This window comes from Heloderma suspectum, chromosome 12, assembly GCF_057233095.1.
Source record: "Heloderma suspectum isolate Gila_16-S chromosome 12, 16-S_ref, whole genome shotgun sequence".
Taxonomy (NCBI): Eukaryota; Metazoa; Chordata; class Lepidosauria; order Squamata; family Helodermatidae; genus Heloderma; species Heloderma suspectum.
Window position 1 is genome coordinate 8,079,035 of NC_139469.1, and position 23,814 is coordinate 8,102,848.

Sequence of the window (23,814 nt, forward strand, 5' to 3'; positions counted from 1 at the left end):
ATTTTGCCATGCACGCTTCACATGCACATTGCTGCTTTGGCATTACTGTAGCCACACAGGCAGCAGGCTGCTTTGGCTCAACAATGTGACTATTCTTCGTACCAAACTACTAACTTGGCATCTGTCCTGCCTATGCCACTTGCTTTATAAAACAAGATCACTTAACCATACATGCACACTGCTGGGCCTTCACTGCTGACATAACTGCCACTGTCAGTGCACCAGCTTGGCACACTGATGCTACCACAACACTGCCCTGGTTACATTTATACTGTTCCCTTTCAGTTTCCACCCAACATTTTGGGTTACATTTATACTGTTCCCTTTCTGTCCCCACTTGCCCAGTGCAAGCCAACAAAAGCCTTTCAGGAAGCTTCTTCCACCAGCATGATAGACAAAAGCTTAGAGGTGGTGAGTTTGCATATCCAGAAAGGATGTTTGCAGCAATATGGTGTTGTGTTGTGTTTTACTGTATATCTCTTGCACACTCTAAACTTATCCCCCCCAAATATTTGTGATATGGATACCCAGGGCAGGAACTTGTGAGTGGCTGCAGTTTCCTGCAGAGTGTATCCTAAGGAAAGTGGTTTTCTACATTACTCTTGGACAGTGTTAATAGTTCTCTTGACTTTGGGAGGCTTACATTGGCAAAATGTGGATACCCCTGCTATACATTACACTAATGTCTTTAAAAAGTAAGGTGAACACAGCTAACTTTTCCAGGTTACATCAGGGAAGGCAACTTTACCTTCAGAGAGTAGAGCATATTTAAGTAATTAATGAGTTACATCAGCACAGTTAATCAACGAAAAGTGCTTTAATTGGGTAACAACCCAATGTATTAGGCTCATCATTAGCAACTGGCTTTGAAGTTTGATACCAGCAAATCCTGCCATTCCTGAAGCCTCAGAACTGCTAGCATCAAGCAAGCAATCCGCTTACCCCAAGTTCAGGCATTTCACAAACCATTTCCACAGGCTGCTTTTGAACCTGTAAAACACAGGCTAATTAGGCAAGTTGCTGAGCATATTTGCGTGTGCATTTCTGCACACCAGCCTCGCGCCTCCTGGATATTTTGGACTCCCAACATCTCTGACTACTGGCCATGCATATTTGGAGAGGCTGGTGTACATCTTAGGAAAAAAATCTATCGACAGCAGAATATACAGGCTGGACAAACTTAAAACTCTAAACAGGCTTTCCTTTCCTATATCTTGGGAGTTGTAGTTGATCACAAGCTGAATATGAGTCAGCTGCATGATGTGGTTGCAAAAAAGGCAAATGTGATTTTAGGTTGTATCAATAGAACTATAATTTCAAATTCACGGGAATTGATAGTTCCACTTTGCAAAATAACAGGTGTAAGTTACAGGAAGGCAGATTTTGGTTGAACATCAGAAAAAACATCTTAATGGTCAGAGCACTCAGACAATGGAACCTCTCTGCAGTGCAGAGAGGTGGTGGGCTCTCTGTTATTGGAGGTATTCAAGCGGAGACTGGACAGCCATGTCTGGAATGCTCTAAACTGGATTCCTGTACAGATCAGAGGATCGGACTTGATGGCCTAAATGGTCCCTTCCAACTCTATGACTGTATATATTTAAATCAAGCAACACCCAGGCTGATGGAGCAGATATTTTTGTATCATCCACGTGTCATCCTCCTTCCCACCACTTCGTCTATCTTCTTTATTACCATGAAAAATCTATTAAAGGTTTAATGAAATAACTGCCCCATGCCTTCTGACTACTGCTAGTGCTAGGAGGACTCCTGTGTCTGCAAGTGTCCTAAGAACTTGTGCCTGAATTTGCTTTTTTCCTCCTCCCTCCAATCCCTTTTCCTTTTGTGTCATGTCTTTTAGACTATAAGCCTGAGGGCAGGGACTGGCTTATTATTGATCCTTGTAAGCTGCTCTGTGAGCCTTTTTCAGCTGAAGAGCAGTGTAAAAATGCTTCAGATAAATAACATGAAGAATGAGGATGAGGGATCACTTCAAAATCCCAAGCAAATATGCTAAACGTCCATCCAACAATTTTAGTTAGGAAAAAGTAATAAGAGCTTACTAAAGGGAGATATAATAAAGGGTTATAAAACTTCATATGGTGGTAAGAAAGTGGATAGAATGAACTTTTTCTCTTTCTCAAATACTAGAACTTGTGGTCATGTAATGAAATGGATAGGTAGACAAGAGAAAGGGCCTCTTCACACAACATATAATTAAGGTATGGAATTCATTCCTGCAAGATGTGGCAATGGCCACTAGTTTCAATGGCTTTGAAGGGGGAATAAACAGTTTCGTGGAGGAAACCATCAGTGGCTATTAGTCATGATGCCTATATTAGAGGGAGCATGCCATGGAATCCCGTTGCTAGGGGAATCACCAAGAGAGAGCTATTGACCTGGTTCACACAATCAGTGGCACCCATTGTGGCTTATTCAAGTGCCCTAGCTGGATCAGACCAAAGGTCCACCCCATCCAGCACCCAGAGTAGCCAAGCAGATGCTTCCAGGAAGCCCACAAAAGCAGGACTTAAAGACTCTGGGCTGGTTTGCATGATTGCCAGCACCCACCATGGCTTAAATAAACCATGGCGGGTTGCACCGCGTGCCGACTGCCATTGTGAATATTCAAGCCGTGGCGGGTGGTTGCCACTGCTTATCGTGACCTACAAACCTGGACAGGGTGGCTTATTGCTGTGAGTAACAAGCCACCCAGAACCAATGGGCTGTAATTGGGTTCTGAGGTGGCTTGTTAACCACAGAGACAAGCCACCCTGCCTGGGTTCGTTTATCACGACAAGCCATGGCAGCCAGCACATGCTGCAACCCACCATGGCTTATTTAATTTGATCATGCAAACTGGTCCAGAGTCTTCAAGTCCTGCTTTCGTGCGCTTCCTTTGAACATCTGCTTGGCTACTCTGGGAAACGGATTGCTGGACTAGGTGGACCTTTAGTCTGATCCAGCTAGGGCACTTATGTTCTTATGCCATTTTGTCACATGCAGTGATTTTCTAAACTGTGAAAGTGCCAAGTATAAATCTAACCCCAAACTCATGCCTTCTGACCTGGAATGTTTTTCTTCTAATCCTAGTGATGCGGGACCTAATTCTGTTTTACCATTCTACATAGGCGCACACACACTTTTCATATTAATTCATTCCCAGGACTGAGTCCTGCTTGGCATTGAAAACAGGCCCTGGGCTTTGGAACAAAGCTATGGGTACCCTGGCTTAAATTAAGCCTTGGTCACATGCTTACCATGGAGTAACTGAATACATATATAGCATAAAATTGGCTCTAGGCCAGCCCCATGTTGGAATAATCCAGAGCCAATCCTGGCTGTGTGAAATTAACCTTTGTTTCTGAATGGAAGGAAAATATATCCTCTTAGGACTAGAAATAAGTTTGTTCTGATTAGCTTCAAGATGGCGTAAAGAAACAGAACATGATAACAAGTAGTCATTGTTTTAAAAAATCCCAAATTTACTGCTGGGCCTCATGCAAAGGCGTCTGTGTATGGGCAGGGAGAGGGGGGACCTTCATGGAAATGTTTTGCATTAGGGAAGAATGTGCCAGATGAAAATTACATCTTGCTGTATATCATAAAAATTCTCTAACTTGTCCAAAGTGTGGATCCCATTTTAATTAGAAAGTAGATCACATGTTTTCCTGCTTAACTTATGGACCACATCTCTTTGTCTTTAAGCAATAGCCCTGTGTTAATTATCACCAGTGCATTAGAGGGAAAAACCCGTTTTAGCTACATTTAAAGTAATGTTTCCCAAGAAAAAAATAGTAACAAAGTCAGCACAATGAGATTAGTCAAGATTAAATGGCCGGTCATCAACTGTTCTACATACTAAAATGGGAAAACTTATCTAATTAAAGCAGTTTCAAAAAGGCAGGCAATCAAGCGTTGTGTATGGATGTGGAATTCTCCATTTTTAAAACTATATACCATCAAAAGTGAGGGACTTTTCACAACCCTTGATCTCTAACAATTCTTGTGTACACTGTGTGTTTTTTGTCCCAATAAATGTGTTGCTGCTATTTTAATGGCTGTGGAGCATCTTCTCAACAGATTTTTTTTTCTGTTTCAGACAACATGCAAGATATATTTTGTCTTATACATATGCTTATCAGTGTACAGAGAATGTAATGCCACCTTTACCTGGATGGTAAATGGCAATGGTTGCCTGGTTAACTATGGCAAGTAAGCATTGCTTCCAAGTGATCAAGTAGGTAAGCTTTATAAAAACTGTTTCTCTTTTTTCCTTTCAAGCGAACAGTATATCAGCAAGGACTAATAAAGGTATATTTTGGCAAGCTGGCCAATAAAACCTTTGATAGGCTAGTACATTTTATAGTGTTACATGCTCTACGCTTTCCTGAGTGGGTATGGTTGGTTCCTGTTAGGAGAGATCACTGTAAACCAGTTTTCCCAAACCTGCTGCCCTCCAACTCCCACCATCAACTCCTATGTTGGCTGGGGATGGTGGGAGTTGTAGACCAACCCATCTGGAGGGTGCCACGTTGGGGAAGGAGGACCTAGTGAGCAGGTGCATTATCCTTTTTAAGTTCCTCCTCCTCCAAGGAGCTGAGGGCAGCATACATCTCTCCCTTCTTTCTACTTTTATTCTCACAACCATGTTAAGCTGAGACAGAGAGTGATTGGCTCAAAGTCACCCAGTCAGCCTTGTGGCTGAATGGGACTTTGAACCCAAGTCTCCCCGGTCAAAGTCCAACACTCTATTCGCTACTGGGTGGAGTAGTGGTTAAGAGTGTTGGACTGGGACTCAGGAGGCCCAGACTCTAATCCCCACTCAGCCATAAAGCTCACCGAGGGCGCAATCTTATGAGGATAGTCAGTCTCCTCTGAACTCAGAGGTGACCGACTATCCAATGCAGGGCAGGCAGAGCGCGGAGGGTATCTTCTCCTCCGTGCTCAGGCCGCCCTGCATTTGCGGCTGGACGGCCGATTTTGGCTGTCTAGCCAGAGCAACACGGGGTGGGGGTGGGGAGGCCAGACAGCACATAGGAAGTGTCATACCAATGCTTCTGTCATCCCTGCCCCTGGGAACGCCCCCTTTTCCCCTGCTCCGTGCTGCTCTTCCAAGCGCAGAGCCAGGGACAAACTGCACCACCTACGAGGCGGCGGGGGAGGGGAGGCAGTTTTCTGGGAACCAGCCTTGGAGTGCTGGCTCTGAGGTCAGTTCCCCAAAACCAAAAAATCCTATGGCCATCTAGCCACTGGCTAGCGGCCATAGAACTGCAGTCTGAGTGACTTTGGGCCAGTCTAAGCCTAACCCACGTCACAGCGTTGTGCAGATAAAGGGGGGAGGATCATGTAAGCTGCCGTGGGTTCTTTGGAGGAAAGAAAGTGGTATATAAATGTAACAAACAAATAAATAAAAAGGAATACACCACACTGGCCTCACAACGATATGAGGATGTAAACTTGGGGGCTTTCTGGTCTCAGTCCAACTCAGTGTCTGCCGTGTTTCTAGGCTTCTGAATTCTTCACTATAAGCTGTATCAGTATCATGGAGCCACATGAAATAATTATTTTGGAGGAGGATAAAAATCTCTTCCTGATAAAGTTCAGATTCACCTGTCACTATTCAGAAAGTTGTTTTAACTGATAGTTATCCTGCTGGGAAGAATCGATGAAACACCTATGTATAATTTAAGAATGATTGCCAGTGTACATGAGCAGAGCCATGAAGATGCTACTCTAAATAGCTCCCTGTGGCAAGCTATTAAAATATTTAAGACCCTGCATGTTCAGTCCTGAGGGATCCTCAAGGCGGTTTGCAAAAGATTAAAACCATTAAAAACTGCTTCAAAACATAGCAACATAATCTCCGGAGTCTATGAACATTATTAGAAAAGAACGCCACTGTAAAAATAGCCTTGCATATCAATCCAGTAGCGGATCTGTATTAGCTCACCCCCAAGGCCTTCTGACATGCCCAAAGTTCCCAGGTTCAATTCCTAGCATCTCCAGGTAGGGCTGGGAAAGGCTCCTGTCTATAATTTTGGAGAGCTGCTGTTAATTAGTGTAAGTTTTGTAAACAATACTGAGCGAGATGGGCAAAAGTTTTGACAACTGATAAGGCAGCTTTCTTGCATTCCTAACCATAGGTGCTGATTTGAGAACACATGTTGACTGAGGCAGTCCTTTCTGAACTGCCCGACTCAAAGCTCCAGAGGTTTGTCTCTATGCCATCTTTGTGCATGGGAGTTGCGGGGGCGGGGGGAGATAGAGAAAACAGCCAAATCCATGCGCTGAGCCACTACGCACACAGACGCAGTCTGCCAAATGAACAAATTCATGGAGGAGGAGCTTATCAATAGCCTCTAGTCTTGATGTCTATGTGCTACCTCCAGTACTGGAGGCAGTGAGCCTATGTGCACCAGTTGCTGGGGAACATGGGTGGGAGGGTGCTGTTGCACTCATGTCCTACTTGTGGTTTCCTGGTCGACAGCTGGTTGGCCCCCGTGTGAACAGAATGCTGGACTAGGTGGACCCTTGGTCTGATCCAGCAGGGCTCTTATGTTCTTCTGTTATGTTCTTCTGTTATGTTCTTATGTAGAGCAATGTGATACTTCAGTGCATTGGCCCAACCTGAGGATAAGTGGCAGCAAAAATCCAGCCTCTTCTATCTTTGTCCCCCACACCTCTGAAAGGCTGTCCTCCTTCTGAACCTCTTTGCAAGTTGGAGGGGCAGAGGTATCACTGGAAAGCTGAGTGGATGGGGATGGTAATTCTGCCTTTGTTCAGTCGTGTCCGACTCTTCGTGACCCCATGGACCATAGCACGCCAGGCCTTCCTGTCCTGCGCTCTCTCCCGGAGCGTGCTCAAGTTCATATTCATTGCATCAGTGATGCTATCTAGCCATCTCATCCTCTGCCGGATGAGATGGCTAGATAGCATCACTGATGCAATGAATATGAACTTAATTCTGCCTTAAAATCCTGCAACCCTCCCCCCTCCCCTCCCCGCTAGGAACTGCACAAGGAAATAATCACTGCTTTTGCCAGCTGCTTTAGGGAGCCATCGGTGCTTTTCTAACAGCAGGAGTGTTTGCTGATTTCTGCTCTCATCTCAGACCTATTTGCATATCCAGAAACCAATGTTCTCAGAGCAGCTTACAATTAAAGAGAACCGATAAATCAACGGGAAAACCACAGACCGATAATATCCTAAATGCAGCAGCAGAAGTTAAAACAAATATAATAAAACAGCAGCACCAGAAATTTCACAGGTCTTCTTAAATGCTAAAAATGTCACAAGATCTATAGATCATTAAAAGGCTTTGAATAAAAAGCCTGGGAAAATTAAAAGGTCTTCTGCTGGCATTGAAGAGCGTTGGTGCCAGGTGAGCTGAGGCACCTCCACTGAGAAGACTGTCTTCCCAGAAGCCACCTGCCTCACCCCGTTTAGTGGGGACCTCTGGAGAACGGCCTTTGGAGATGACCTTGGTATCAGTTCTCTTTTATTGCAAGCTGCCCTGAGAACTTGTGTTAGTGGGTGTCATAAAAATGTCATAATATTAAATAAACATACCTCACACTAAGTGAAGGGGACTATACAACTATGCTGAGCAAACTTGGAAGAGTCAAGAATGAGTTTGGAAACAGAGAGCTGCTCTATGCACAATCCCACTCTCAGGTGAGCATTTGCAAGTTCGCTTTAATAAAAGGCCCAGTCTAACCATGTGGCAAGAAGCAGGTACCCAGATATGGTAGGGGGAAGGGAGTCTAATATCTTGGATCAACTTGATCGTATTTAGGAAATGTTGCTTACACGAAAGCAGATGGTGAGCAGTCCCATACCAATTATGACTCGATTATGTCTTCCACTCTATAATTTTAAAGGTGCTTCCCACATGACTGCTACTGCCACCCTCCTCCACCCACACCTTCTGTTGATTTCGTTTAAGAACTAAAAATGGTAACCAACTGACACAGGATAAAAAAAGGCCTTGAGTCAGCCTTGTTAAGTAGCAATCTTGTGGGGTAGGTGGCAGCGGCGGCATGGATTAGAATATGCTTATGTATATACAATGGAAGAGGAAAAGAATAAAAATCTCATTGGCTCCATTGTAAATATTTATCTCATAAGAATATAAAAGCCACACTTGAACAGATCAAAGATCCATCTAGTCCAGCATTCTGTTCACACAGTGGCCAACCAGCTGCCCACAGGAAACCCACAAGTAGGACACGAGTGCAACAGCACCCTCCACCCAAGTTCCCCAGCAAACTTGGGGAGCATACTGCCTGTGTTACTGGAGGTAGTGTATAGCTATCAGGACTAGTAGCCATTGATAGCCTTCTCCATGAATTTGTCCACATCTCACATAAGAGCCCTGGTGGACCAAAAGCAGCTCTCATCTAGCATCCTGCTTCCCCCAAGGCTAAGCAGATGCGATGCGTGCTGTTGTCCTCCTCTCCCACAACTAGTATTTCAGTGCTGTATTGCCTCTAAACACAGATGATCAATTTAGCTATCATCACCAATAGCCATGGATAAGCCTGTCTCTTCCATAAATTTGTCTAATTCCCCTTTAAAGCCATCAAAGGTAAGTTCCATCGCGATTATCTTGTGACAGTGAATTCTGTCCTGAACCTACCAGAAAGACTTAGAAATGGAAATACAGAGAAGACGCGTTGAAGGAGGTGCTCCACTTAAAAAACCCCTCTTATGTCTGCATCTGTCTGCTAAGAGAGGATAACTGGGTATTCTAGTCTTAAACCAATGCCTGTGCAAGGCATATAAGGACCGTTCCATCCTGCCTGGTCGGTCCTGTGGCTCCGGAACCACTGGAGCATTCTAAGGCCTCCTGTGGGGCTTTGTCAAGGCACTTTGCAGATAAAATTGATCAGATTAGGTGTGTTACTCTGCACACTGTGGATACTGTTAGTGAGCAAGAGGCGGCCTGTGGCAAACTGGTTTTGTGGGATCGGTTCCAGCTTCTTCCTCCTGATGAAGTGGACAAGGTGCTTTCATCTGTAAGGCCGACCACCTGCTTACTTGATCCTTGCCCATCTTGGCTCATTATGAGCTGCAGAGAGAGACTGGGTGAGGGGATCAAGGCAGTGGTGAACGCCTCCCTTGAGGAGGGAGTGATGCCATCAGCCCTCAAGGAGGCAGTGATAAGACCGCTCTTAAAGAAGCCCTCCTTGGATCCTCAAGTTCTGAACAACTTTCGCCCAGTCTCAAATCTGCCATTTTTGGGCAAGGTGATTGAGCGGGTGGTGGCGGTGCAGTTGAAGGCACACTTGGAAGAAACTGATTATCTAGACCCATTTCAGTCGGGCTTCAGGCCTGGGCATGGGACAGAAACGGCCTTGGTCGCCTTGGTGGATGATATGAGGAGGGCTCTGGATAGGGGTGAATGCTCCTTCCTTGTTCTCGACCTCTCAGCGGCTTTTGATACCGTTGACCACGGTATCCTCCTGGACCGCCTGGAGGGGTTGGGCATTGGAGACACTGTATTGCGGTGGTTCCGGCCCTTCCTCTCCGGCAGGTACCAGAGGGTAGCACTGGGAGAGGAGGTTTCGGACCCGTGGCCACTTACTTGTGGGGTGCCACAGGGTTCCATCCTCTCCCCGATGCTATTTAACATCTATGTGAAGCCGCTGGGGGCTATCATCAGGAGGTTTGGGGTGCAGTGTCATCAATATGTGGATGACACGCAGCTCTACCTCTCATTCAAATCTTCACCAAGGTTGGCCGTAGAATCCCTGTCCAAATGTCTGGAGACGGTGAGTGGCTGGATGAAGAGGAATAAGCTGAACCCTGACAAGACCGAGGTACTTTTGGTGGGAGACAAGAGGAGGCTGGGGGATGTTGACCTGGTGTTGAATGGGGTACGGCTACCCTTGAAAGACCAGGTCTGCAGCCTGGGGGTCATTTTGGACTCCCAGCTGTCCATGGAGGCTCAGGTGTCAGCTGTGAGCCGGACAGCGCTGTATCAACTCCATCTGATACGGCGGCTGCGCCCCTTCCTTCCCGACCATCTGCTCCCATCGGTAGTACATGCCCTGGTCTCCTCTCGTTTAGACTACTGTAATGCGCTCTATGTGGGGTTACCCTTGAAGACGGTTCGGAAGCTGCAGCTGGTACAGAACGCGGCGGCTCACCTGATTAAAGGCAGCCGCCGGCGAGACCACATCACTCCAGTGCTGAAGGAGTTGCACTGGTTACCAGTTGTTTTCCGGGCCAAATTCAAGGTGTTGGTTTTGACCTTTAAAACCCTATATGGTGCCAGCCCAGCCTATCTTAAGGAGCGCCTCCAGCAACACCGGACAGGCCGCTTAACAAGATCAGCCTCGGATGGCCTTCTCTCTGTCCCACCAGCCAGGACAGCTAGACTGGTGGGGACAAGGGAGAGGGCCTTTTCTGTGGTGGCCCCCACTCTGTGGAACTCCCTCCCTAGGGAACTCCGTCATGCCCCCTCTTTAATGAGCTTCCGTCGTGCATTAAAAACGTGGTTGTTCAGGCAGGCATTTGGGGTGGGTTAGGGTATTTTTAAAAAAAAATTATGGTAGAATTTTATTGTTTTAAATTGTTTTATGGTGTGTTGTACATCGCCCAGAGTGGCTGGGTGACCAGCCAGATGGGCGATTAATACATTTAATAAATAAATAAATATCCTGCATGTTAGAGTCAAGAGCAGTCCACCTACCATGAAGTAGGGTGAAACGACTTCCTACTTAGGACACCATAGAAGTGTTGGGAAATTTGGACATCCATGAATTGCTAACCTACAAAGTGCTCACTGGTACATCTCATCCTGTACCTCCAGTGGCAACGGTTGAGGCAAACACTTTCAATATGGCTCTTTTTGCTCATTACAGGCATGCATTCCATGGCAGAGGCGTGGGTGTGCCTCTCTCTCTTAGATGAATCATTACCTTGTTGCTTTCCCTGCTAGTGGCAGCTTCTCATCGACTTGGATCATCAAAAAATGTGCTGTTGCAGCAAGTGGGTAAATAGCACATTCAAGATGATGCCATATGCTCATGTGCCTACTGTAGGACTCCTATGCACATGTACCCAGCCAAAGGCATCATTACACCCACATACTCCAGCATTAGAGGAGCAGGTTGAGATGCATGTGACTACTACATGGCAACACCTGGATGCATAACATTGCACTGTCACTGCAAACATGTATTTGCTGGTGTAACCACTCATTATTTTCTAACATTTTGTCCATCACAAAAATGTTCATGCTCATCCTTCTGCTTGTTGAATGTAGCTCTTGTTACTGAAGGGAGCAATGAATCTATAGGAGCACCTCACATGATGGAAACTTTCAGACACCTGGATACCAATGCCTGCTTTTAATTAGGATACCAGAAATTTAGTTTATGTTATATCGAAGTATCCAGCAGTCTGTGATGTGGAACTGAGGTCTCAGAGATGGAGGGGGGGGGGGCAGCTGGATTAAACAAAAAAAATTGCATGCAATTTCCCCCCCTACTTATGACAAATGCCAGAAGGTCAGTCTATGACCTTTGCTGTGTTGGGGGAGTAGACAACAGGAAGTCAGAAAGAGGTTGATGTACCAGATGTCCGTCAGCACTGCTCTTGGCACCCTCTTCTACTCCACTAGCAAATTCAAAGGCTGCTAACCTTCGGCTGTACAAACCTGCATGAAATGGCTCTTGGCTCTCTACACCAACAAAGGTTTCTTTGTCACATTATTCCCCAGCTGAATGAGACACACTAGGGCTGTAAAGGCTACTCGCAAGATTCTTCTCACCAAAATTCCTCTGAAATGTTTTCTTGAGAGAGAGCAAGCTTTTTTTTACTATTTATCTTCACATTCATATCCAAGGTTTCCTCAGCTGTTGCTGCTTCATCTCCTGACTTCCCTGCATCTTTTTTCCAGAAATAAGCATGCACAACATTGTAGCTGAATTATCTCTTGGGGCAAATCAAGCAACTGCTTAACAAAATCAATATTTGTTTAGGAAAACAGAATTAAAATAGCAAGCACATAAACATAAAAGACCACTCTTCTAGATAAGTCCTCAAAAAAATGAACGGGCTGACCCACCTGTCCACACACAGGCAGTTGAAAAAAATACAGCCCTCTCTTCCACCTTCTCTCCCCTTGCCTGGATGTGATTGTTACTTACCACACAACGAGGTATGGACCTAGGGCATCTCCTACCTTAACCCAGGATTTAACAATCCCAAAGATGTCCATAAGATTTACCTAAAGCACTTTAGAGGCCCAAGTCATTGTACAGAGTGGTTTCAATATGCATCCATGCAGTTGCAAAGCTGAGGCAATTACACCTTCTAGCATGTGGGTAGTATCCCATGTTAGTCCTCCCTAGAGTAGTCCCATTGAAATGATGGGACTTAAGCTCATCACAACTAACTGAAGTCACATTCATTTCAGTGGGTCTACTTGAGGTAGGGCTAACATTGGATACCAATCTGTCATTAAAGGAAGATTTATTCATTCATTCTATTTCTATACCGCCCAAGAGACGAAGCTCTGTGGGAGGTTCACAGAAATCTCTCTGGTGGAGAGATATCCCAGACTCATAGGATTTAAGGGCCTATCTCCATAATCTACTTGGAGTTTTCCCTCTTAACAACTAACTCCTTAACAGAAAAAAATATTATAAAAGAATGAGGGCTGAAACTCAAAAGTGTTGAGTTTTTAATTTTATTCATGTAAAACATTTGTACACCTATTTTCTATTAAAATATCCTTAGTGGCTTACACTAAACAAAACAAAATACCGTAAGTTAATTAAACAAGGAGTCATCTAAATTCAGAGGTTTAAAAAAAAAAAATGAAGAAAAACAGACCAGTAAAAGCAGCAGCCACCGAATCACCTCTGGAGGAATTTAGCACAATTATAACCTCTGTCTCCAGGATATTGAACCAGATTCTGTCAGGAAAGCAAGATAGGCATTCAAAGGGAATGGATATGGATTGTTTCATCTAGATTCCAGGGGTTGGAGGTTTAGCTTTTGACCCATGCAGCTTATTATGCTGTGAGGAAATTTCTTGGGCTAGAACCAGGAACCTTTGGGGTCTATACTCACCCACCCCTTGCAACAAGCTATTCAGTGAGCACCAAATCCCAACAGATTAACCAAACTGAAAGCAATTCATGGTCCTACAGAAATGCAAACCTCTCTTCCTTGCATCTTGCTCATAGGTGCTTTGTTATTGGCTCTCTATTACTGCTCGCTGTTGTGCAAAAGATGTAGTTCCTTCAAATTACTCATACTAGTAGCTCCCTTAGGAAGAGAGTCTGGGAAACATTTCACTCCTGTCTTGGCCCTTGTACATCCTCCAAGTTATCTATCGAAGTCTGACGACTCACTGTCATCTGCAGAGATACTTCTTGAGCTTTAATTATAGCCTCCAATCCCCCCACTCCCATGTCAGTACAGAACTTCTGCATGCCAGTATCTTTCCCTGCGTTGATAGTACCTAACTGCATATAGAGCTGTACAGAAGACACACCAGAGCCACCTTCTGTCCCTGACAATGATAATCATGTGACTGCAACAGCAGCCGGAATTAATTTACCCGATCGTGTGTAAACCTCTCTTTGCTGATTGCCTTTGCTCTGGACAGCTCCCAGCAGCTGCCCCTGGAAACGCTACAGACAGCATTTCCACTGATGGGATTAAGCAAAACTCATCTGCTCTGTGCTGTAGCCATCTTTCTTGGCTGCAAGTACTGGCATGAATGACAGTAAGTGTCAGATAAAGAACAGACTCTGACCCTGACTTAACAAGCATTCAGCATAAGTGGAGGAGCCAATTTCTTTCTTTTATGTTAAGGATGGTGGCGGGGTGGGGTGGGGGTCAGGGGACTCACTGGAAGCTGAACAACAAGCAGTATCTTCCAAGGAACAGAGCTTTATGCTTACGGAAGATTCAAACGGTCATCCTTGCCACAAAAAGCCAATGTGTTTCTTTCCCGCAACCCTTGTCATTGAAAGAGCCAATGGGTTTCCTTGACTTTGTATGAAATGATATCTTATGAAGGCTGAGCGGCTCCAGCCAATAAAGCAGATGAGTCTTTCCTCTCCTCTTTGCTAAGCGCTACAAAACTCTAGCGGACAAGCCTGCATACAAAGAGCCAACTTCTGTGGACATGAGTCATGGGGGCGATATGGAACCTCCACATTTAGAGGCAGTGTATGCAACTGAATACCAGTTGCTTGGAAGCAGTAGTGGGGGAACCCTACCTGTGGGCTTCCCAGAGCATCTGGTTGGGAAGCAGGATTCCGGAATAGATGGCTGTTTGGTCTGACTTGGTAGGCCTCTTGTTATCGAGGGGATGGTTCTTTGTTTCATCATTGTGTGGGGCAACATAGATCCAAGATGCAGAGCCAACTGGTGCCACCCTGCTCAGAACACAGCATTACCTCCAGGGCAGGCCTGAGCTGCGACTTTTCCGGGGGCATAATTATGTGCAGCAGCTCCTGGCAAACTGTGTGGACATGCAGGTGTCTCTGCTTTCCCAACTCCAAAAAGGCAAGAGCCTTAGGAAGACAGTTTCTGAGCTGTGTACCTCACACCTAGAAGGGGAGAGTATGTGCTGGCTTGTGCATTCAAGCCCCACTCCACACCACCTGCACTGCCAACTGTACTGTAACTGGTTTTGTTCTAAATTAATCAAACTCAGGCTGCAGTCCTAAGCACACACAGTAGGAGTAAACCTCAATGAACACAGTGGGATTTACTTCTGAGTAAACATGCATAGGATGGTGCCGTTAATTAGGTTCTTTTTTCTTAAGTCTCATTTGAGCATTTACAAGTGTCTGTTGTGCTCATATCAGAATCACATTTTGTATGACATCAGTGACAATTCACATGCTTCCCCACCCCACGAGAAGAATGTAGTTATTGGGCAGTGGCTTTGCAGCCACACTCCCCGCATAACAGCATTACAGTACACAATACATACCGTATAAAACACCACAGTGCTTGGAAATATTTTAATTGCAAACATTGTTGGCAATGATGTTTACAATTACTAAAAGTAAGCTTATCCCAAAGGTAGCTTTCTCTTAGCCCTAAAAGATGGACTTGTACATAGGGGATGCCTGTTATTTGGACCTCAATGGATTGTATATTTTACTATCCTACATACGTCCATCCCCAAAATAAGATGCTGGTTCTTTCTGAGGAATAATTTACACTAGGAGCAGCCAACCAGTGCCTTGTGCAACAGATTTGTGCCCAGTTGTACTTACTAAATTTAATTAAGGTGTGCTAAAATAGGTGTGCTAAAATCTTGGCTCTGTTTTACTTGTAAAGACGAACCTACATATATGTTCCTTATATTATTATTTCATGCTCACTCTGGAAAGTAAACAACCATTTCAAAATCTGTCTCTTGAGGAAATTTTTCAGGAAGCTTTCTTTCATATCTGACCTTCACATTCAGCGAAATACATAGTGGAGAACCTGGGCGGTATCACTTTAAACTGCAAGTGAAGAATGGGGTCTTGCATGCTTGAATGCTACCATTTCAAAAAACACCATTACAGAGATTCCCCACATGCAGAAACCTAGTACATCAGGGAGAGAGTTTATCTAGAGCTTCTTTTCTTGGTGTGTTAAGTTTTCTACAGGATGTACATTCTGGGAAGAATTCTATCAAGAGGTTTTGTAGAACATGTATGCTTTGCTCTAAGAGCTGGTAAACAGTCCCCCCCATTTCTCTCCCCACCTCACCTCAAGAGGTAATGGGGAGCCTCTGGGTGCCCCAGTAAAGCAGAGCTAGTAAACAGAAGTTGCATGGCAACTGGGAGAAGAGACTCTCCCCTTGGATCCACTCATGCCCTCCCTAATGCTGGTTTCCGAAATGTTGTTTCAGGACATAGGCAGCATAGCCAGTGCCGCCCATTAGTTCAGCTGATAATGATATCGCTTCCAGTTTGCCCTGGTGTGACATTTCTGTAATCTTGCAACAACTCCTGTTTGCTTCCCACTGAGGACGTATTGGGCCTGATCTTATCATTGAAACTTTTTTATTTACAGTAGGGAGCATCCTCAGCATTTCTGGGACTTGCCGGCAGGGCAGGATGGTGATCACAGGCATTTCTTCTCAATTGTAAATGTTGTTTGGTTGCAAAGTAGTAAAAGTGCAATCAGTAGGATGATCACTGGTGAAGGGGAGCCCCTCCACCTTATGCTTCATAAGGTCAGGAAAGAAGATGAGCAATTGCTATGGCTCCTTAATACCATCAGTCAATCTGGATGATTGGTCTAGTCACAAATAATGACAGAGGAGGGTGCTGTATCCTTCGTACAAAAAAATAATAATTTGGATTCCAAAGCTTATCTTGAGTGGCCGCGGTGGTAAAATGAACTAGAGCTTAGTGGCAGAGCAGAGGCTTTGCAAGCAGAAGGGCCCGGGTTCAATCCCTGCCATCTCCAGTTAAAAGGATCAGGTAACAGGAAAGACGCCCCTCTGCCTCAGATCCTAGAAAGCTGCTGCCAGTCCAAATACAAAACACTAGAGAAGATGGACAAATAGTCTGACCTGATATATGGGAGCTTCTTATGTTCCCAAGGGCACAGTGTTAAGATAGAAATGCATTTAAGATAGAAAAAAGCCCTCCAGTTCCCAGCACAGCTGGCTGGGGCATGCTGGGAGTTGTAGAACTTTTTCTCTAAATATGCATAGTATTGTGCCCTAAGGTGATCACACAAAGTTACTGGTCGGAATGCAAGCTCAAAGCAAGCTTTAAAGGTTCACTTAACTCTTATGAATGGTAAAGTAAGTGTGATTTTAAAAAAATGATTAAAAAAAAAAAAGGTAAAGAGATGGTCTATGCCAGTTGACTATGGTTGTTAATACAACAATGGTTTAGAGATAAAGGAATGTCTCCAGTGAGGGAGAGAGACAGTCTGACGAGAGCCAGAAGATAAAGAAGTTAAAGCCTTGTTCTGTTGATTTGGTATTACTTAGCAAAAGCCAACAGCCAGATGTGACTCCTAACTCCTTTATCATCTATAGTTTCAGCAAATTGTCTCCCTCTTCCAGGAGATATCATTGTGGTTTGGAGTCTTTGAAGCATTTGGCTCTGGTTGCTTTTGGCTCAAATAAAGTAAAGCTCGCTGTATTTCTGTATTTTGTGCCAGCACAGTGGTTCCACAGACCTGGCTGTTTTAAGGCACAGCTACATGTTACAAGTAACACAGGAATGCAGATCAAAAAACCAGCCTTTTGCCGAGTCCTTCCTCTCCAAAGCATCTAACGCAACATATCCTCAGAGGGGAGAACTCAACACAGCTGCTGGTTTGGTGGTCCCCCCACTCCCACTTCTATACCTCATGCTGTGCAGCTTCACTGACCAGGTGAACTGGCATGGCTGTGTCTTGTGCCATTAGTGTTGAGCACGCAGTATCTAAACTGTGGAAAGAAGAGATACCTAAAAAAAAAAAGGCGGTACCTCTCTCTATCTGCAGCTGTCAGGGAGCAGAAAGGGTAGAATTTCCCAGTGCACGTGAACTGTGGGGAAATGGATCTACAATGGATGCCCCCTCTAATCCCCATCAAAACCACTGAGCAAATGCAGCCTTAACCACCTTTAGCTATCTCCTTCATGGAGAACTAAGCCCTGCGTCATCACTGGACAGCTTCACCTGGCCAAGCAAAGCCAAGATGTATTTTTTTCAAAAAGCTAGGAGCGCATGGTAGAGTGCTACAGATGGCCACTGAACTCCAAAGACGATATTTTCTTCACCGGTGATGTCAACACCATGATGATATCATCCGAGTCATCCGAGTGAGCCTCATCTGCAGGAGGTGAGGCAGAGGACTGCAGCTGAGTCTGGGAGGATGTGGCTAAAAGAAGAACAAAGGAAACAGGAGAGTTGATACAAAATGGGCAGAAGCACAAATCTTTCTGGGAAGAATAATGTTCTTGGGGCCATTAGGTTTCCAGAATGGCCTGCAGTCGCATATAAATCTGACTGCCCCCTTTTTGGTTTTACTGCAACATGGCATCTCCCGTTCTGAGCAAATGAAAGACAGGTATTAAACCATCACTACTGGCCACGCAAGACTGATTTTAATATTATGAATCCTTCTCAAATGGTAGCGCACGGTGTAAGCAACATTTTGCACTGAAGTACTCGCTCAACATATACAGCAACATTTATGATCAGTCCTAAAAATGAAAAAGGAAAAACAACACTAAAAATAAAGTCATGTTCACTGGAACAGTCACACAAAAGCTTTTATATTATGGGTTCCAGTCATTGGCCAGAACCAGGAAGTTGCACCGCCTCTATCCCAGCAAGAATACCATCAGCAAGGGAAGACTAACCTGGCCCCAAAGAGATATAAATTCCTGTTAATTCACCACTTCTTTCTGGCATTGTCAATCTGATTTTCCTTCTCTACCTTGTCTCTCTCCTCCCCTTCTCTTGTATGCTTTATCTTTATTTTTGTATTTTTAGTTTGTAAACCTGGGGCAAGGGCCTGTGTCTCATTTTTTTTTTAATGGCATGAGTTACTTTGAGACACAATATTTGTCTGAAAAGCAGAATAAAAATATGACAAACAAACAAACAAATATTCATGGATCAGGAAACGTGCAAAATTACCGAATATTCTGGCTTTTGACTGCATTGACCTCTGAAAGGCCATGGTCCAAAGGGCTGGATCATCACATGATCTGAGAGGTACATCTCAGGATCCTTTGCAACAGCACAGAGAAGGTTGGGCTGCAGTCTCTGGATGGTATGTAGCTGCCTGCAAGCCAAGAGTTGTGTCCTGGGAACCCTCTAAAATGTTGTAAGACATCATGGGGTACACCATCACTCAAAGTGAAGGCTGCTTTGTTGTCAGCCTCTTAGAACGTTTTGGTACCTCGCACAGCTGCAAAGATAATCAGGCTGAACTGGCTTGAGCTCTTTCAAGCTTGTAAATTAATTTCTGGAATTACCTGCTGCATGGGATGATGGCCTCTACCTTAGATGGTTTTAATAGAGGACTGAACAAATCCATGGAAGAGATGTTCAACAAGGACTAATGGCCATGATGGTTATATGGAATCTCCATGACCAGAGGCAGTCTACCTTTGAGTATCAGACACTGTGTACAAAGAATAAGAGGGGATTGTTACTTTCATGCCTGACTTGTGGGCTTCCCCGTGCGGTATCTGGCTGGCCACTGTGGGAAACAGGATGCTGGACTAGATGAATCTTGGGTCTGATGGAAAGACAGACAGGAACATAGGAAGCCACTTTATACCGAGTCAGAGCCTTGATCCATCTAACCCAGAACTGTTGACGCTGACGGGCAGCAATGGCTCTCCAGGGTTTCAGGCAGGGTTTTTTCCAGCCCCACCTGGAGATGCCGGGGATCGAAGCTGGGACCTTCTGCATCTTAAGCTTGTGCTCTACCCTCTGAGCTATAGCCCTTCCCTCTTATCCAGCAGGGCTCTTCTTACGTTATTATGTAAAGTGCCCTGTATAAACTAGGTAATATTTTGAGAAACTATTCGAGAACTGTAGCCAAATCTTGCACTCATTTGGATTTTTTTTTTAAGTGATACAAGTCAGAGAAGTTAAAGACTATATCGGCATATGTAACCTTATGGGCTACTGGGGTGAGACAGAATGAGTGTGTGTGTGTTGGGGGGGGGGGGAGAACAATTTTGAATGGGATGATGTACGGACTAATTGTGCTAAGGATAGAGGCAAACAAAGAAAATTCCCTTGGAGAAGACAGAATAATTAAGAGGTCCAGCTCACAAAACAAATTGCTTAGATCTAAAAAAAGGTCAAGTTCTGTCTCTGGAACTAGACACAACCAATTATTAGCCTGATCACTTCGTTGCACTTTTGTGCTTTTGTAACCCCCTACCACACCCCCACCTGGTATATTTTAGTTTCAGGACCTTCTGAGACTTTCTAATTATGTTTTGATGGAGATAAACACAACACAATTTGTCTCCCAGTATATATTTCTATTAAGTTTAGGCTCTAAGCAATTAAAAAACAATTACAACCCCCAACTTTTTCTGAGCCTCATTCATCTGAACTTCCTATCAGTTATATGAATTCACTGTCCCCTGGCATGTAGGTTAAGATACCCCTAAAACAAACAACATTCCCTTTTATCCAGGCCAAATACGTTTTCTTCTGAGGCCAATTATTAGGATTATACACACACACACACACACCTGTACCATGTTAATACACACTGTCAAATCAGGGACATGATTTGCATTTAATGACTTCTGCCCAGCAGTGGGGCAAAGGAAATGTACTGGAATTATCATAGGCTTCTGCCTTAGAAAATGGCATCATTTGCCAGTAAAAGATGGAAACCATCATCAAAAGCCTCATCTGGTGGTTCTTAAGATTAACCAGCAAATGTCAGAAATATCTGCCATTTACTGGTAAATCTCAAGAACCACTGAACTGGTTCAAGAACCACCAAACCAGAAATATCTGACATTTACCACTGGCCTCCCAAAATGGTAATGATTACTGGTAAACGCCAACATTCAGGGTTTCTAGCGTTTATTTACACATACACAGTGAGAGAGAAAGAGGAGGGAAGTGCATTCTGACAATCCTCCAAACAGGGAGCCCTATGCTAGTATGCTCCCCACTTCCCTTCCCTCGTCAAACAGACAACTTATTGCATTACTTCCGGGCTTGATCAAACCATAGATGGGCATTGCGGCCAAACACAGTAAAGTATGATCTCATCTAACCATAAGGTAATGCAATAAAACACACATGGAGTGTAAGGGAGTGAGCGAGCGTGCAAGCACAGGGCTCTTCCCCAATCCTCCAAACTAGAGTTTCTAAATACAGACAAGAGTTTCTCCTGTGCTTAGTCCAAGATATAAACTTACTCTAAGTCAGAATGGAAGACAGCCATCAAGGAATACTAATAGGGAAAGCCATCCATTTCTGTATGATCAGTTCAACTCCAGTTCAGGTAATAAATAGCATCAATGCAATGGACACTGCAGCTATTTCCTTCCCCTGGCCCCATGGGCTGACCCCTTTGCTTGATAAGTTTGAATTGCATTTTGGACTGCTGGTTTCACCTAGAACAGTTAAGCAGTTAAATAATGATGGTCATTAACCTTCACAACAACCCTGTGAAGTAAACAGTAATTGATACCTACTCTGTGGCCTGTGTTAAAAAAAAAAATCGATGTGATGAAGCGGCTGTCGACATATAAAAGTTATAACAATTGAAAAATCAATGAAGCGGTCACTCCACTGAAAGGCCGAGAGCTGAGGCCCTATTTAGCCTTAGGCATGCTTTGAGCCCCTTCAAGTCAGAACCTCATTTGCACGGCCGATCTGAGGCTTGTAAAAACACACCTGAGCTACGATGCCCACACTGACACCACAAGCGCCACACCAAAAGCTGTACCGATTTGAAGAGGGGAAAACGTCTCCACTGGAAGTGATTGTGTAACAGAAACACAGGCAGGTAGAAATCTCACAAAATGGGATATTGCAACTTCCGTCATCTATGGGAGGAGCCTGTTTGTGTATTCTGGTTACCCGCTCCCTTTCTTCCTTGTCTTGGCTCAAACGAGGAGGTGCCAGTTAGTTTGCAGCTGAGCGGGAATAAGCAATGTGATTTTTATTTAAGCTCATGAGCATTTCAAAAGACAACTGCTGTTACCTGCCTGAGCCCTCTGAAAAGGGTGAATTATAACCAAACAAATATGAAATCATCATGAATCACCTGTGGGCAGGTAAATATGGCAAAACATGGGATGGGGCTCATAGACAAGGCCCCTATAGCCAGAACCACCCCCTGCAAATTTCTGGGTCAACACCCACCACTGGAGGAAAGGCAAATGGAATTAAAAGCCTTGCACACAGATGCTGTCAGGAGTGCCCTAGTGGCCTCTTTCAGTAGACTCCAATAGCCAACTCAAGACACAGACGAAAGGATTCTTTTCAAGGCTTTAATCCTTTTACAACTTAATGACTCTTTCAGATGCTAATCACCAGCAACTAAGCAAGGAACAGCAGAGTAGCCTATGCTCCAGGTAGGCAGTTGATCCCCATTTGAAGGAGAGTCACGTGAAGACCCTGAACTTATGGGCTAGGGAGAGATCCTCCCTCTTTCCCTTGGGTCCATAGGAGGCGGCCGTTGCTTGCGCGCCAAACGGGCGCTACGCCTCCTGTCCACGCCCTCCATCGCTCGTCGCTCCCTGTGTCTGCGTCGAGTGTCTAGCAAGCCCCGTTCCCGCACTTTCTCACTGCTAGGATCACTATCTATCTCAGGAATGCCGGCAGGAGGAATCTCTGCCAGCTGCTGTGCCTGTGAGGGATGAGCTGGCTCCTCTCCCACAGATTGCTGATCCTCCTCAGAATCAGAACTGCTCTGGGGTTCTATCGGCTCAGTTTCCACCCTGACAGATACAGACCAGCCTTCCCCGACCAGGTGCCATCCCCCAGCCAGTCAACACTTTTGGAGGGCACCAGGTTGGAGAATGCCGATACGCACATTGTAGATTCACTATCTACAGCGGCTACTACGATCACCAACGCAGTCTTCATCGGCAGTTTAGCACAGGGAGAGAACATGACGGCCCTTCCCACTGGTGCAGCTGCCAACTTGCCTCTGCCCTCTGGGGCTCCAGCAGCAGCCTCCACCAGCTATTATGCACGGGAAGAGGGAGAAAAAGTCCCTTCCTTCCTGCTTTATGTCTTCATTTGTTTGCTGGTTAAATCCGTATCCCACCTTTCCACCAATAGTGCTCAAGGTGGCTAACGACCAATACAGCAATAAAAATACGAAGTGAAAAAACAGAACACAGGTAAAACACACCACCAATTTAGAGTAGCCATGATAAGTTAAGTTTATCCATCTTCAGAGCTGGGACTAGATAGGCCTCCCTTGATAAGAAATTCCAGAGTCTGGGAGCAGCCACCAAAAAGGCCCTCTTTTCAGTCCCCACCAAATGTGCTTCAGATGTTGCCAGGATGGAAAGGATGACCTTTCCCAAAGATCATAAAACAGCTTTTTATTCTGACTCTCCCCATCACTTTTCTTTCCCTTTTACTCTCCATTTCCTTTCCTCCCTAATGTATTTACCTTTGGATTGTAAGGCTGAGAGTGTCAAGGGCTCCTTGGAGGGCTCTCTCAGTCTCATCCAGTAGCCAAGTCCAGACACAGACAAAGGGATTCTTTTCAAAGCTTTATTCTTCTTTTACAACTTAACAACTCTACAGGTAGCAACTAGATCTGAGCAGCAGAGTACCTATGCCCTAAGTTGGAACAGTTGGTCCCCGTTTGAAAGGGAATTACTGGCAGACCCCTGAACTTAAGGACTAGGGAGAATCCCTCCCCTTTTCCCTTGGATCCTCTGGGCGCAACCGTTGTTTGAGCGTCAACCGGGCACTACGCCTCCTTTCCGCGCCCTCCATCTGGCGCCGCTCTCTGCGTCTGCGTCGCGCGTCCACCAAGACTGCTTCCCACGCTTGATCACTCCCTGGACTGCTTTCTAATCTAGGAATGCTGATGGGAGGAATCTCCGTCAGCTGCGGGCCCTGGGAAAGAGGAGCGCGCTCCTCTCCCAGGAGCGACTGCTCTTCCTCAGAATCAGAACTACTCTGGGATTCTATGGGCTCAGTGTCCACCCTGACAGAGAGCAGGACCTGTTGTAATTTTTGTACATCGCGTAGACATTTTAGGTGCATAGCAACAACAAATTCAACATGCTTGTTATGGATATCTGCCACAAGCCAAGCAAGGAATTGTAGTAACTCCTTGCCAAACATGACAGTGGCTGATCCTAC

At 45.0% G+C, this 23,814-nt stretch overlaps 1 protein-coding gene across 4 annotated transcripts in view; it reads right to left on the bottom strand.

The window, feature by feature from the left end:
• Positions 1–17,706: 17,706 nt before the first annotated feature.
• The window catches only part of IQCE (IQ motif containing E), a 47,654-nt gene continuing 41,546 nt past the window's right edge, over positions 17,707–23,814 (bottom strand). For 3 of the 4 annotated variants that reach the window (XM_084818266.1, XM_084818267.1, XM_084818268.1), the window contains exon 21: positions 17,707–17,863. In XM_084818266.1, coding sequence (XP_084674392.1) covers positions 17,721–17,863 — 143 coding nt within the window. In that variant the 3' untranslated portion in view covers positions 17,707–17,720. Of the gene's footprint in view, positions 17,864–23,207; positions 23,534–23,814 lie in introns of those variants that run through there. The other variant, XM_084818270.1, reaches the window with a different exon arrangement.